This window comes from Macaca fascicularis, chromosome 12, assembly GCF_037993035.2.
Source record: "Macaca fascicularis isolate 582-1 chromosome 12, T2T-MFA8v1.1".
NCBI lineage: Eukaryota > Metazoa > Chordata > Mammalia > Primates > Cercopithecidae > Macaca > Macaca fascicularis.
In genome coordinates, this window is record NC_088386.1 from 21961601 (window position 1) to 21977951 (window position 16351).

General features: G+C 46.1%; 1 protein-coding gene and 1 long non-coding RNA gene across 2 annotated transcripts; one reads left to right on the top strand and one right to left on the bottom strand.

The window, feature by feature from the left end:
* Positions 1 to 1432: 1432 nt before the first annotated feature.
* CXCR4 (C-X-C motif chemokine receptor 4) lies at positions 1433 to 5275 on the bottom strand. The gene is made up of 2 exons (XM_045367016.2): positions 5172 to 5275; positions 1433 to 3019 (listed from the first exon to the last, which is right to left on the bottom strand). The coding sequence occupies exons 1-2, from the start codon at positions 5184 to 5186 to the stop codon at positions 1976 to 1978; spliced, it is 1059 nt and encodes a 352-aa protein (XP_045222951.1). The 5' UTR covers positions 5187 to 5275; the 3' UTR covers positions 1433 to 1975.
* An 8309-nt stretch (positions 5276 to 13584) lies between these two features.
* LOC123567890 (uncharacterized) lies at positions 13585 to 15736 on the top strand. The gene is made up of 3 exons (XR_006691009.2): positions 13585 to 13941; positions 14096 to 14319; positions 14639 to 15736. It is a non-coding gene; the product is annotated as an uncharacterized lncRNA (long non-coding RNA).
* Positions 15737 to 16351: the final 615 nt, after the last annotated feature.

Genomic DNA, 16351 nt, shown 5'->3' on the forward strand with positions numbered 1-16351 from the left:
AAGTCTAAGCCTTTGAGAGAGTGCATGTAAAACTATGCTTAAATGAAGGGTGATCCAATTAGGCTTCCCAGGGAAAACCAAGAAACCTCAAGATAATTTCCTATCTGAAATCTAATTGTGTCCTCAAGTGGAATACGAATACCACTTTGAATTACCCCAGATCCATAGACGGCAGCAAAAATGTACAGCCAAATTGGATTCTATTTTAAGTAATTAAGTTATTTCCCTTCACAGGATCTATAATTTGCCTTGAACAAATGTGATTTGCCTCAGAAAGATAAGGCATTGCAATTTTTCCTCCAAAATGGATTTTCTGTGCCAGAAACAATTACTAAAAGTAGACCAAATATTGCCCTAATTATAACCTACTTATTATCTGAGTGTATGCCTGGAGTACCCTGTTTGTGTTCCAATGTGAGGTAGGTATGGCTAGTTTAGAAATTATCTTTAAATGGAAACTGAAGCTGAAATTTACTCAAGAGCCTGGGGTTTGCACAATGGTCATGTAAATAGCAACGGGTGGTTACATAAGTCTCCAAAATCTTGTGCAAAATGTGAGCAACAAGGAGCTTGCTTCAGTAGACCTTCCTTCTGACTCTAATAAATAACAGTATTAACTTGTAGCTGCTCGGCTGAGTCCTTGAGGAGGTGCTAGGTGTTGCAATAGTTTAAGAATAAAAGTGTTGAGATTTGCATAGAAGATATTACAAGAGGAGTATTTTGGTCATGGTTAATTTTGTGAAGAAAACATTCACTTTTGGATTTCTTTATTAGCAGTTCAGTTGACTTATGCCCAGGTGTTCTGAAGGACAATAGTGGGTAATAGTTAAAAGCAAGAGCTGGAACAATTTAAACAGAATTAGTTCTTGACTCTGCCCCCTTGAAAGTGCCATGTATGGAGTCTCTGAATCTCAGTTCTCTTGTCTGTGAAAAGGGAGTGATGGTTATCTACACTAAGACTGGATGAGCAAAGCACACACTGCCTGGCATTGCACAGACCTGGGTTTCACAAGTGGATGGTGGAGTAAAATCCAAACATGATTGCAAACCTTTTCTTCTTTATACATGCTTATCCTTCTGAAAGATGATCTTGCATACAAATGGGTGCTGGCTGGCCATTTCTAAACTTTCATGTGAATTTAAAGTGGTTAAGGCTTCAGATTCGTTAAGTCATGTTACCCAGTTTCAAATACAGGCTTTGCTACTTACCACATGCCTTTGTTACTTAGGCTTTCTGTGCCTCCGTTTCCTCTTCTGTAAGATGTAATTACTAACAGAAGCAGAATCTATCACAGAGTTGTGATAGGGGGTAAGTAAAATATTACAATGAAATACTTAGGATAGTGCTTTGCCTACCATAAACGTATCTATTATTATTTTTGTCTTCTGCCAGCCAAAAGAATGTCAACAGAAATCAGAACATAACACTAAGTAAGTTTAACATGTACTTTTATTAACAACTTAATACAAGACTGTACACTGTAGGTGCTGAAATCAACCCACTCCTGAAAACTGAAAAACCAGCATTTCTATGTCACTTTGGGCTTTGGCTATAAGTGCCATCTTCTACAGAAAAATCACATGGTGTAGCCAAACGTCTTAAGAACAGGAAGAAAGAGATGTTCCACGGGAATGGAGAGATTATTTATGCATAAACAGCTGGGGATCATTTCTAGCTTTACGTGATTCACTACACGCACTGGAATGTTCAGTTCCCTTTTCTATAGTCCTACCACCAGACATACAGCAACGAAGAACTTGGCCACAGGTCCTGCCTAGACACACATCAATATGAAACAAAAAAAAATATTTATATAAATAAGTCAATTAAACCTCACAAAAACTAAAGAAACACAAGACAAAAATCCAACAAGCAATAAAAACTGTACAATATTGGTCAGTCTTTTATATCTGAAAAATGTGTAACTTAAAAAAAGAGTTCTTTATCGTATAAAAAAAGTCTTTCACATCTGTGTTAGCTGGAGTGAAAACTTGAAGACTCAGACTCAGTGGAAACAGACGAGTGTCCCCCTCGCTTTCCTTTGGAGAGGATCTTGAGGCTGGACCCTCTGCTCACAGAGGTGAGTGCGTGCTGGGCAGAGGTTTTAAATTTGGCTCCAAGGAAAGCATAGAGGATGGGGTTCAGACAACAGTGGAAGAAAGCTAGGGCCTCGGTGATGGAAATCCACTTGTGCACAGTGTTCTCAAACTCACACCCTTGCTTGATGATTTCCAGGAGGATGAAGGAGTCGATGCTGATCCCAATGTAATAAGGCAGCCAGCAGGCGAAGAAAGCCAGGATGAGGATGACCGTGGTCTTGAGGGCTTTGCGCTTCTGGTGGCCCTTGGAGTGTGACAGCTTGGAGATGATAATGCAATAGCAGGACAGGATGACGATACCAGGCAGGATAAGGCCAACCATGATGTGCTGAAACTGGAACACAACCACCCACAAGTCATTGGGGTAGAAGCGGTCACAGATATATCTGTCATCTGCCTCACTGACGCTGGCAAAGATGAAGTCGGGAATAGTCAGCAGGAGGGCAGGGATCCAGACTCCAACATAGACCACCTTTTCAGCCAACAGCTTCCTTGGCTTCTGACTGTTGGTGGCGTGGACAATGGCCAGGTAGCGGTCCAGACTGATGAAGGCCAGGATGAGGACACTGCTGTAGAGGTTGACTGTGTAGATGACATGGACTGCCTTGCACAGGAAGTTCCCAAAGTACCAGTTTGCCACGGCATCAACTGCCCAGAAGGGAAGCGTGATGACAAAGAGAAGGTCAGCCACTGAAAGGTGTAGCCTGTACTTGTCCGTCATGCTTCTCAGTTTCTTCTGGTAACCCATGACCAAGATGACCAATCCATTGCCAACAATGCCAGTCAAGAAGATGATGGAGTAGATGGTGGGCAGGAAGATCCTATTGAAATGAGCATTTTCTTCACGGAAGCAGGGTTCCTTTATGGAGTCATAGTCCCCTGAGCCCATTTCCTCGGTGTAGTTATCTGAAGTGTATATCTGCAAAAGAGGCAAAAGAATGGACATTCACTTCCAATTCAGCAAGCATTATCCAAGTTAAAAAAAAATTCAAAGCAATTTAAAAAACCAATTCAGGCTTGCTTTCTTCAGGAAATTCTGAAGTACTGGACTAAGGGCACAAGAGAATTAATGTAGAATCCTACAACTCTCCTCCCCATCTTTTCCCATAGTGACTTCATTATATTCTTCTTTAGTAGAACCAATTACAAAATTCTTTGTTTAGAACAAAAGGGCGCTGCGATGCTGAGGGTTTCAAAGTCACATCTTGGCTAACTCCTCTGCCCCGCCCACTAGAGGGAGGAAAAAACCTTCCTTAGGAGGAAAACACACACACACACACACACACACACACACACACACACACACACACAAAGAGGCCACTCCCAGGCGGCGTGGGGGGTGGGGTGGGTGCTGCGAGGAGGGGCTGTGATTAACTTTTTGTATGAAGTTTTTCGCCAAGGGAGGGAAGAGGGGAGGGAGGAGCACGGGGGGAGGGCGGGGGCGTTGCAAAGACTCATTCTCCTACGGCGCAAAAACTCAATTTTCCCACGCCCGCCTAAACACAAATCATTCTGCGCTTCCAGCAACATGTAGTGGGTAAAGAGAATGCGGTCTTAAAACGAAGGCCCTTTGGTGCTTGGAGTATATTGGGCGGGAGTGTCAGAAAATGAACAAACGGCACCTCCTCCCCCAAGCGGCCGCTCCTCCGGGGCGTGGGTCTCTTTTGCCATCCTCGTGTTTATCACTTGGTGCGTTTGGGACGTTAGGGAACACGGCATTTTCCTGGGTGGAGAAGGTAACGGGGTCTGCACCCGTAGTCCTCGCCCCAAGTTTCATTTCCTCACTCTCCCGGGTGGCCTCCCATTACCCCGCCACTGATCCAGTTAACCCGGCCGGAGGCGGGCAGCTGGAAGCCTCCAGGCAGTGGGCACGCGGGGAGCCGGGTTGTCCAGCCCCGGTCCGCCGCGGCTGCCCACCACGCCCACACCGACCGGCCGCAAGCAGCGCTGCAGGGGCTCCGCTGGGCGACACGCCAGGCTCTGTCCCACAGGGTGCTGGGGAGAGACTGGGCGGCTCCGCCGCGAGCGTCTTTGAATTGCGCGCCGCTGCAGGAAACCAAAAACTCCCTAGCAAGAGGGTTTCAAAAGGCTTCTGGAAATCACCGACAGTTAAACATCGCAACTGGACTCGAAGAGAGCCAAACGGTTTCCCCACTTGCACCTGCCCGTCTTCGCGGCGGCGACCGGGCAGCCCAGGTGCGGTCCTAACCTCCCCCGCCCCCCCACCCCCATACCCGCTCCTGTACCCGGAGCGCGTGTCTCGGGGCTGGCAGCTGCGCGGTGTCAAAGGGGAGGTCAAACCACTCCTCTGACCTCTGCACGATCCCAAACTCTCGAACTGCCGGACACATGCGCGGCCGTGGGGAAGAAGCGCGCTTTGGCCGGCGGAAAGATTCCCCCCTCAAACCCAAAGCGCGCGGGCCGATCAACTCCTAGCTGCTGCCACCACTCGATCCCCTCAGAGGATCCGCGCGGTGGGTCCACCCGCCTTTCCCGCCCTCCGCCTACTGTGCCGGGACACTGGCACAGCTCCGTGGGCCGCGCAGAGTTTCACAAACACGCACCCAGCGTCAAGAACAGTCACCAGGCGCTTATCCCCGAAGTTAAAGCGGGCGCAATCTTCTTCTGGGAACTCCGCCCAGGCACGCTGCCCTCTGCCTCTAAATTCAGAAAATGTAACTCGCTCCAAGAAATCCCCGCTTCCCCAAGGAAGAGACCGGTGGTCTGAGTCCCGAGGTAGCGCGCACGCCTTTTCTGCACTTGTGCACAGAATGTTCTTATGTTTGCAAACAGCATGCAAGCCGCCGCGCGCCGCGGGACTCAAGGGGGTGACACATGCAGCCACTGGAACGCTCTTTCCAGTCGTTTCTCCTCCACTCACAGAGAAAAAGATTCCAATCCTGCTCCCCCCCACCCCCGCGCACCACATAGCCATGGTCAAGAAAACTCCTTTCCGTGACCCTTTTTTGGAGCTCCAATGTCCCGGCCGCTTCTGCCCGCTCGGAGAGGGGCTGCGCTCTAAGTTCAAACGTTTGTACATTTATGACAAAGCACGTTGAAACTGGACTTACACTGATCCCTTCCATGGTAACCGCTCGTTCTCCAGACGCGGTGGCTACTGGAGCACTCAGGCCCTTGGGGTCACTTTGCTACCTGCTGCCGCAGCCAACAAACTGAAGTTTCTGGCCGCGGCCAGACTTTTATAAAAACACGCTCCGAGCGCCGCGCATGCGCCGCTGGGGCGCGGAGGGAGAAGGCGGGGTAGGGGAGAGCGAAAGACGCGAGGAAGGAGGGCGCCAGACGCGAGGAAGGAGGGCGCACGGGCGGGGCGGAGGGGTTCGCGGCTTGGGAAGCCCAGGGGACCCTGCTGTTCGCGGGTGGTCGGTAGTGAGTCTGGAGCGGGACAGGACCTCCCAGAGGCGTTTGCTAAGTTTGAGAAAAGCTGGATGCGCCTCAAGACAGGTGGGAAGCGCGGGCTAGGGACGCGTCTCTCTGTGGCGCGTCCATCCTTGCTAAAGTGGATGGAATTCCAGACTTGGGAATGCTACAGTAGAGACACTGAGGCCCAGGGAGGGGAAGTGACTTGCCGGAGTAACCCAACCAGTAGGCGGCAATGTTGGAAGTAGGGCCAAGCTTCCGACGCCATTCCCCGCGCTTTCAGCACAGGCAGCCTATTCAGAAGAAAAAAGGAGTAAAGATCCTTCTTTCGGAGGATGTAACTATACGTGCACATTCACAGCATCACAAGGGTCAGGTGCAGATAATTAGGAGATACTTTCAGAAGAAGGTAGGATTTGGCATAATTCTGGAGACTGTGATCAGACGTAGCTGTGCATTGCTCAGTAATTTCATAATAGTGGTAACCAATTCGTGAATAGTGCTTTATTATTCTATAACTATGCTTTATTATAAGAGTAATTTAGCGACCAGTACTTTTTGTAACAGATCACGAGGATCTTGCACAGAATCACTCATTCATTCTCACAACACCGTGTGGGTATTGCCATCACAGAGATGCGTTTAGTCAGATATTTATAGAAGGACGAACTGCGTGCCACGCACTGTTCTAGGCGTTGGGGATCCAGCGTGAACCAGACAAGGCCCGCAGGCGGAGGAACCAGCAAATAAGCCCGGAGAGATGAAACGCCAGGGATGTGCAGGGATGCCAAGCCCGGCTTGAACCCAGGTCTTCGGTCCCCATACTCGGCGTCTTCCACGATTTTGAGCGGAGGACTAGCTTTGGCACGAATCAGAAATTAGGTTGAAGAACTGGGCGGGGCGGAGTGGGGGTGGGGGTCAGCGTTTAAAGCGATCCCAGACTGGCTGAGGTTTGCAGTGGGCGCGCAGACAGTGCTTTCCACCTCGCGCCACTTCCCGCCGCCGCGGAGACTGGGTGGGGCCGGGGAGCGAGTGTGGCGCAGGGCGGAGAAACTGCGCCCGCAGGCGGAGTGGCCGCTGCGGAGAGAGCTGGGACCGAGGTGCTTGCGCCGCGACACGGATCTCAGAGGCCCCCACCCCGAAACGGTCCCTAGGAGAGGAATTGCCCAGACTGCACCCTACGCACGACCCCTTTTTTCTGATCAAAAGAGGAAACATTTCAGTCTGGAGTGTTCCAGAGGTAGTTCGGAGGCAGGGAACCTTTTCTCTAGAGAGCATGACTTTCCCCCTTTGTCTGGGACCCCTCCCTAATGTTGGGGGTTGAAGGTTCTCATCTACTCTGCACTTTCACCGATACAGGAAAGATGATATCCGGGCTGGGAGATGGAACTCTCAGAAACGAACAAGTTAGGACACACACTAATGACCAGATAAAATCAATTCTAATATTACATTTGTGGAATTAAAAAAAAAAAAGAAACTCCAGGTTCTTGGAGGGTGGTGGCTGGAAGAGGTTTCGGAAGCTCCACGCCCCTTCTCACAGGCCTTACATTATGTATCTCTCTTTTCATCTGTATCCTTTATAATATCCTTTACAATAAACGATAACGGTAAGAAATAAAAATGAAAATAAAACCATAAAAACACTTTTACTTTTTTCAAATCTTTAATAAAACTTCAGGATCTTCATATTTTCATAGACACGGTAGATCCTACCTACTGAAGGTCTGGAATTTCAGAACATTTTCATGACTTGCTTTTCACAAAGCCTGGTAGTGGCAGAATCGGTATGTTTTATCCTGGACCGTAAGCTGCACCGTACCTCAAAACTCCTCCCTGCACGATATCTAAAACCTGAAAGGTTAAATCTCCCAAATCTGTCCAAAAAGGGAAAGAGGATAAAACTCGGAGCAAAATGGTTTGCATAATAAATATTTTTGTTGATTGTTGGCAGACAAAAGAAAGCTCCTTCCTTTATCTGAAGACTCCTTTCAGATCTTTTTAGGGATCTCTACTAAAAGGAAGCAGATAATTAAAAGAACAATGAGATGCTATTTGGTGACTACCAAATTAGGCAAAAATCCATTTTTTTTTTCAAAGATAATATTTGGTCTCCGTATTTGAAAAGACCAGCTGTCTCTCTCTTGTCACTGGTGGGAATGTGGCTTGGGACAGCCTCACTGGAAAGCATTTTGTATTCAGCAGAAACTTTAGAACAGTAATTCCACTCATAGAAACTTATGCCACAAAGGTATTTGTGGAAGCATTTTTTTAAAAAATAGTGAAATGTCTGAACATCCCTAAATAACCACTGTTAGTGGAATAGATGACAAGATTTTGGTTCATCCACATCTGAAATTCCATGTGGACATTGCGAATGTTATTTGTGAAGAATTTTTAGTGACATGGGAAAATATTTCTGAAACATTAAGGGCAAAAAGCAGGATTCAGAATTGTGTATGTAGTGTGATCTCAGTTATGTTAAAATATGCATTTGGAAAATATGGGAAGGAAAACCAAAATGTTTGTAGGAGTTTTCCTTGGTGCAGAATTATATTTGATTTTTGCTTTCTTCCTGGGGTTTTTCTATGCTTTCCAGATTTTCTGTAATAGACAATAATCATTTTCATATTCATAAAAAAGCCAACAAATTTTATGACCAAGAGGGATAAGAAGGCCTCCCTTCACGTATGTTTCCACTTCTAAAGTATCTACTAGATGTGAGACTTTTTTTCACAATAATTCTTTCCTCTTTTCAAGGAAGGCTTGTTTTCCAATGGGCTAATCTTAAACTTCTTTTGCCACTGGGCTACCTAAACCTAATTCTCAACTATTCTATGATGTTCTTTAAAAAACAAACAAAATTCAAACATTTATTGAGCACTTGTTATGTGTAACTGACCTCATATAATCCCCTCAATAACTCTACAAGGCAGGTGCCATTACCTTTATTACCTGGTAAAGAAATTAGGGTCTGGAGAGATGAGGAACTGGCCTGTGACCCCGGAATGAGGATCTGCACCCAGTCTGTCTGGCTCTGAAGCCCAGGTCATACTGCTTTGAGTGGCATCCCTTGTGATGTTACTCAACTTTTAAGTGAGTGTATGTCATACTCCTATCCCCCCAATATTTTAGGTTCCTTAAAGTGAATGCCCAGATATCCTCTATCCAGCTAGCCCACTGCTGAACAAATACTGGGCTCCTTAATCTTTTACTGAACCTTTCTTTAAAGAATGAATGACTTTCCTGTGTGGCTCTGGCAACAGAGTCAGGTTTAGGGGCTGTCAGGGATTTGGCAGGGTCCCCAACTTCTCAGGTTGGCTTTAGCCCAGGGAATAACTAGCCTTGGCCACAGTTTGGAGGGGATGCTTACAAATCCAATGACACAGTGGCAAGCATCCTGCCACCTCCTGTTGCTCGCTCTGCAGCTGGTTGATTTGTGTGTTAGTGTGTGTGTATCTGTGTGTGTGTAATGAAAAGCTGTACTCTGTCCCTAAATTGGCTCCATTTTAGCTAGGCAGAAAGCTTAGGAACACACCTTTCCCAGTGGTGGATGGCAGGAGGCTAGAGAAAGGAGGAGGTGCCAGGAGGAGGTGGATGGCAGCAGGCATTAAAGGCCTTCAGAATACACGGGGTCTTCCAGTTCCTTTGCCAGCCCCTCTCCTGTCTCTTAAAAAAAAAAATTGATCACTTTTGTTTCTGAAAGAGGAAAAAAGTACAAAGTTCCTTGATAGTAGTAAGGGATACTTCGAGAAAGTTAATGTTTTTCCAAGTGATTAAAAAACAAATAAACAAAAAAACGGAGACTATTTCTCAATGAGCGTGTAATTCTAACACAGGGTTACAAATCTCAAAGAGACAATGGTATCAAATGTCAACTATTTCCAAGCTGGTGTTAGGTGGAAGAAATTGTCCCTTGCCTAACTACACCCTGTCCTCTCCTCCTTCCCTAAATCCTTGTGTCCCCAACACCTACAGATGAAAAGTGACTTTGAAAGCAAACCCAAACCTTCCATCCTACAGCTCTTTGCCAATTTAGGGAATTATTACTGCTTTTTGGGGGAGAGCCATTTTTACTCTAGATTTAAGTTATATCTTGAATGTTGAAAAGGTCGGCCTTCACTAAAACGGGATGATTAGTGATTTCCGTCAGCGCTTTATAACAGTCAAGACTGGTCAACAAATTTCCTACACAAAGAGAATAAACTAGACTAGTACACAAAGGTAGGCAATTTAGAGCCATCCTGGTAAGTCATTTAAACAAAACAGCCACTTAATTAACAGTACAATGATCATTACTCCACTAGTTCCACTGCCAGGAGGATGATTGTTCACAAAGTTTGCTGTGCTCCTCTGGCAGGTGCTTGTGTGGCTTTATGGGTGTAAAGAACAGTAACAAACAGACTCAGTGCTGTTGCCTCAAAAATTATGGTGTCAAACTGGGAAGGAGGGCACTACTTTAGGAAATCATCGAGAGAGTGAACCCTGTCCTCCAGGGAAAAGGCTTGTCATTGTTTCCCTTAAACCGGTAATTTATTGGTGGTGACCTCAGACTGCTGTATAAAAAGAGGAAGCGCCTAGAGCCCTGTGGACTGTCAAGTTTTATAAAGAGAACTGGGCATCCCATAGCAGAGCCTTGGTGCTCCCAGAAATGTGGTGATCTGATCGCCCATTCAGATGGGCTTTGAGATCTTTCTGAGGTCATTCTTCCAAGAATATTATACTAGCAAAAGAACAGGGTGGGAATTACTTTGTGTGTGTGTGTGTGTGTGTGTGTGTTTGTGTGTGTGTGTATGTGTGTGTAGGGGAATCCATACAATGTTTTGCTTGAGTTTTCTAAATCTAAAGCTATCTGTCAGCTATCAAAGCTGTGTCTTTGAGATTTGTAACCTTCTGTTAGAATTACATGCCCCTTGAGAAATAGTCTCCTTAAAAAAAAAACTTGGGAATGATCTTAGAGCTACTTGTAGGTCTAAGACACGAGTGACGACATCTAAAAACCTGCAGGTATTGTAAATGAGTGAGGCAATAGGGACTGGTGGAGACTGTGGAGAACCAAAGGGTGCATGCCCTGTCCTAAAGCAGCAACTACTACCCTCCATTGCCCTTTGAGGGAATTTGGGCCATACCATTCACCATTTTTTAAAGAGAAATTGAAAGTCTTGGTTTTTAAATATGAAATCTCTCAACTTAAAAATGTTGGTTCAAAACAAACAAACAAACAAACAAACAACACAAAAGCTCTACTAGCTTCCAGTCTTCCAGTTTACACTGACCTAAGGTGTTGATGATAACCATCAAAAGGAAGTATGAGACCAGGTATTGTGGCTCACACCTGTAATCCCAGCACTTTGGGAGGCCGAGGAAGGCCGATCGGATCACTTGAGCTCAGGAGTTCGAGACCAGCATGGGCAACGTGGTGAAACCCTGTCTCTACAAAAAAGTACAAAAAAATTAGCTGGGTGTGGTGGTGCATGCCTGTAGTCCCAGCTACTCAGGAGGCTGAGGCAGGAAGATCACTTGAGCTTGGGAGGCAGAGGCTGCAGTGAATTGAGATCGCACCACTGTACTCCAGCCTGTGTGCCAGAGTGTCACCCTGTTTCAAAAAAGAAAACAGAAGAAGAAAAAAGAAAGCATGGGGTTAGGCAGCCAGGAGACTTGGGAGGATGGAACAGACACACATGACAAGAACTGGCTGAAGAATCCTTTTGGGGTGGTCTCTTTGTCATAGTTAGTCTCTCTGAGACTGAAATTAGTCATTTGGAATTTCCGGGTCAGTCCTCCCTTGTGGCACGTAACTGCTCTCAGGTTAATGTCGGGGACCCTGAAGAGAATCGACAAGCTTTGTGTGACTCTTACCTTCCTCAACCCTTTTCCCATCCCCAGGTCCTATGCCTTCTTCACTGTCCTGATGTATGAGTGCTGGGTCTGCCTTTTCTTTCAGTTATTGTAGGACAATGTCCTTCAGGGAGAAGAACATTCTTCCTTCTTCTCTTTAAACAGTGGGAACAACAGCAGAAAGGAGGATTGCAAGCCAGACAGAGTAGCTTTGTGATTCAGAGCACAGCATTGAAGTCTGCTCAGACAGTGGCATTTGTTGTAGTATCATTTGTTGTAATATCCCACTAACAATAACATTCTACTTTTTGGATTATTGGGAAGATTAATATGATATCTATGTAAAGACTTTAGTACAGTGTGGGGCACATAGTAAGTGCTTAATAAACATAACCTATTACTAATATAGGTTCCTCTCTCTGCTGCTGAAATGTCTTTCTTGTTGGTAGAGGGCTTTGCTTAACCAGACAAATAGCTTTCTCCACCATTGCCCCCTGAAATGAGGTAAAGGGAAATGGAGTCTTAAATAAAGTGTGAAGTGTTCTTAGTTTTAATTGTGGTCGGAAGAGAGATCTATGCAATGCGGGAAGGAAAGAGAAGTCATGAAGAATTTCTCAAACGTGCCTTGAAAGCCCTTCCTGTGTTTGCAGTCTCAGATTCAGGGTTGAAAGGGGTCCTCAATGCCATTTGGTCTCATTATCTTCCATGCATTGGAAGGAGCTCCTTTTCAGCAGGTGGTTCTGTCTCTGGACACTCCTGGCATGGGCAGTCCACCCTTTGGAAAGGGAGCAGATCCCACTGCTGGGCAAACCTGATCACTAGGCAGTCTTTTTTTTTTTTTTTTTTTTTTTTTGGCTAGGCACCTGTCTCTCCCGTTTTCTAAGTCTCTAAGTCTAACTTAGCTAGAGCTTGACTGGAGGATGCCATGAAAGGAAGCCAAGGACCACGGCAGCCAAAACCATCCTGAGGCTAAAGCAAAAGCTGTGCTTTCCGAGACACTTATTTCGGCAGCCACAGGGATGAGTCTAATGAGAGGTTTCTTTGTTCCGTTAGCAAGTCTGAGAGGGGGATCTGGCCAGGTTAGAGTTTCTTTTCATAAAGGAAATTATCTCCAAACATAGAAGAGCTGGGGATTAAGTGACTCAGAAGATTTAGTGCAGGACTTTTTAAGGCCTCCTGAGACTTTCAGACATACTTGCCTTGGCGAGAGAATGTGGGGAAGTAGCAGCTCTGGAAGCAGGTTAATAAAGAAGGCAATTAACCCCATCTTTGCTTGGTTTTGTGTTAGGCAACAGCGGGTTAAAATGAATACTTGAAAATTTGTCTGAAGATGTGTGCCTAAATGGGCTTCTTTTTAACAAGTGCCAATGGCTGCCTGGAGATGGCCTTGCCGGATCGTCTGCTCACCCCTGTAACCCCCTCCAATCACAAGCTCAGGCTGTTGCCTGGAATCTTTGTAAATTGGGTTTGTTCTGTGTCTGAGCAGCTTCTTTTTAAATGGAAGCCATGAAATTGCTTTCAGCGTCATTTAAAAATACCGAAGTAGAGTGCTTTGGGTTTCTTCCTAGTTTGTCCGCTCGTTGATCCTTGTGGTTAACCAGCTGCAGCATAATCTCCTGGCTGTGTTTGCTCCTGTCCCGTGTGCCCAGGGGCGCCCTCCGTGGCCTGCTTGCTATTTTGAGCCCAGGTGGGGTAACCCCTTGCGAGGAGTGGGCATCAAAAGTCCGCCTCTGCCCACATTGTCTCTTTTTGGTTGGGAAATCGGCTCACGTGTGGATAATTTATTGCTTGTTTGGGGCAGGGGAGACAGAACGAACTCCACAGAGACACTTTGAACAGCGTGGAACAACTTGGATTAATCCTTTCCACAAACAGGGTTCCATTTGCATGAGGGGATTGCTGAGAGCTTTATCTTGGGTGATAAATGGCAGGCATTCTAGCTCCATTGGCGAGTATCGCCCCCATGCAGGTTTAGATTAGCCTTCTCCAGACTGAATAGGATTTTTGTTCTTGGCCAGGTAGATTTTCACTTCAGGGTTAGGGTTCAGGCAGCTGGTTACTTTTCTGAGGGGGCTTTTTTTTTTTTTCCTATTGCCTTTCACCCATCTGGGGTGTGCTAAGGTTTTTGTCTCAGTGTGGCAATTTTCCAGGCTAAAAAAAGAACCGCCCTCCCTTCTTCAACCAAAGCCTCCCCTGCCAACTTTTCTCACACACGTGTGCACACGAGAGCACGCACACGAGATCACAACCGCCCACCCCAGAAAGCCCAGTTCTCTTGTGCTGCTGAATGTTTTGTTTTGCCTTCTCTCTTCTCTGTCATTTGCCTGCTGCTATTCCCTACCCTCAATTCTAGAAAGTGGAAATCCTACTCAGGCGCTGCCGTGGATTTCTCTTTAGGCTTCTACCTAGGAGTTCAGGTGCTGCAGGTCACCTGACTGGCCCAGAAAGTGAGAGGGGCTCCCTGGTCCCAGAAGGCAAAGCCCTCCTGTGCCTGTTTATGCTAAACCTAAACATTTAATTGATCCTGCTTTCTAGCAGGTCCCAGGAGACTTTGTCAGCCTCTTTCTTGGAGGCACAAATCTACAGAAGATATTTCTTCCAACCATTCTCCAACAATCAAGAGAGGTTTGTTGAACTCTACTTACTTTTAGTCGTTTGTATTGTGAAAACATGAAGTTGTTTTCCAAAGGTGAAAAAGTATATTGTTTGATCTATATTTTTTCAGACTGTATGCTTCATTTTCTTCTTGAAAATCTGTTTTTTCCCCACCTGCAATCAGGGAGAATCTTAGAATGCTCTGGTTTTCTGACCTGTTGTCTACAGTCTCCGGGCCCATACCTTTGTGCCCCCCGAGAACAGAACAGACTGTCTTGAATTAATTCTGCAGAAGAAAGAACTGAAAACGGGGGAGTGTGAAGCATCCCTAAGAATCAGAAATAAGCAAAACTCAGCCAATACGAGGTCTGAAATTTCTCTCCCACCCTCCTGCTGTCCCACTTTGTTGTAAGTATAAACAGCTCTCCTCTGCTTTGCCTAGCTAGCAAGCTAACGAGGGAAGTGGGTTTTTACTGTGCAAACTCTCCCTTCTGTATGTTGCTGGGGTGGGGTGCGCTGGGGGCAGATACATCTGTCTTTTCACCGGCCTGAGGCAGTAGCACAGGTCCTAGAATCTCCCTGATCCTGGATCATCTTCCAGAGTTTCCATAGAAGCTGAGGCAGCCCCAGCATGCCAGGCTTAGGCTACCTGGTGATGGATCCCCCACCCCCCAGGGGAGGACCCCAAAGAGTCCTTTGGGTGATGCTACTCTGGTTCTCTCCCCAGAAAACCTGGCTTCTGGAGGTGAAGAGGTTGAAGGACTCAAAAAAAAAAAAAAAAAATTTCCACCCAGGGAACCATCTGGGCAAAGACTTGGACGTGTAAAGCAGCAGGCTGCGCTCCGGAAACTGTAATAGATGGATCTCTCTGGGCGTGACTTGGTGTTAAGGGAGTAATGGAGATGTGAGTGAGCAGCAAATGAGCCAGCGGTGTAAGACGAGGAGCTCACCACACGCCACGAGGCAGCTATCAGGGAATCCCATTAACTATGTATGTAGCAGGAATGCTGCGAGAGCTGTCTAGGGTAATCTATAAGGCTATTTTGTAAACTAGAATAACATTAATTAAAAGTTAATTATCAGGCAGGGTGCAGTCGCTCACACCTGTAATCCCAGCACTTTGAGAGGCCAAGGCAGGCGGATCACTTGAGGTCAGTAGTTTGAGACCAGCCTGGCCAACATGGGGAAACCCCATCTCTACTAAAAATACAAAAATTAGACAGTCATGGTGACATGTGCCTGTAATTCCAGCTACTCTGGAGGCTGAGGCACAAGAATTGCTTGAACTCAGGAGGCAGAGGTTGCAGTGAGTGGAGACTGCACCACTGCACTCCAGCCTGGGTAACAGAATGAGCAGAATGAGACTCTGTCTTAAAAAAAAAAAAAGAGTTAATTATCATAAAGATGAAATATTTTAATTAAATCTAGATTAAGTATAAGATGAAGGTGAGCATCTACCCGTTCTGGTTTCGTAAAGTACAGGAACCAATTTTCAGCCTAAAGACCCCAGCTCTGCTGTGAAAGGTGGGGGAGGTAAGGTGATTGAGTCTGCCACTGAAGAAAACCAAGGCTGGTGTTGAGTGTTCTCACGATGCCAGCAAGTTTCCTCGGTTCTTCTCCCTTGCAAATCTGCTACCCATACTCTCACACGGCCCAGGATCTGTCCCATCGCATTTTATTTTTTCCGTGTATCTTCATGACCTGCCTTCTCCTACAGTGGCTTCTCTTCCTGCTCCCTCTAACCCCTTTTGATTTCCTTCTCTTCTATTTCTGAGGTCTCTTCATTCTCCTCCTTCCTTCCATCTTCCTATCTTTCCTTCTTTTCCTCCCTTCCTTCCCTTCCTTCTTTCCACAAACTATTTTGAGTGCCTATAATGTGCAGAGTTCTGCTAAGCTCCGGGAAAGACATTAGATGAATAGCATACAGTCCTTAGCCTCAAGACACCTAAGTCCAGTATGGGAGATAAAATAGGGACATAAAAAACTGTGATATAAGCCAGAGCAGGATGGGCAGTGCAAGTGAAGTACAAACAAGGCCCAGCAGGGAAAGAGGAGGCCTTTCACATAGGAGAGGCACGTGAAGAATGGGTAGGTATGGATTAGAAAGTATTGAGCAGGAAGGAGGACAGCCTGACTCAAGTGAGAAGGCATGAATGAAAGGTTGGAGCTGCAAACAGGGATCAGGTAGTTTGACTACAATACAGGCTGGAGTTCTGTCTGCAGGGGTACATTAGGCCAGAGCATAGATGGTTTTATAGGCAGGGCTGAGAGGTCTGGACTTTATTCTATCAAGTAACAGGAAAACTGTGAAGATTTGGGGTTGGGGAATCATATGCTCAGAGCTTGACTTTAGAATAATTAACCTATAAATGTAGTGTCAAATGGATTGGAACGAGAAAGCTAAGGTGGAGAGACCAGACAGAAATCTATCTGGATAGCT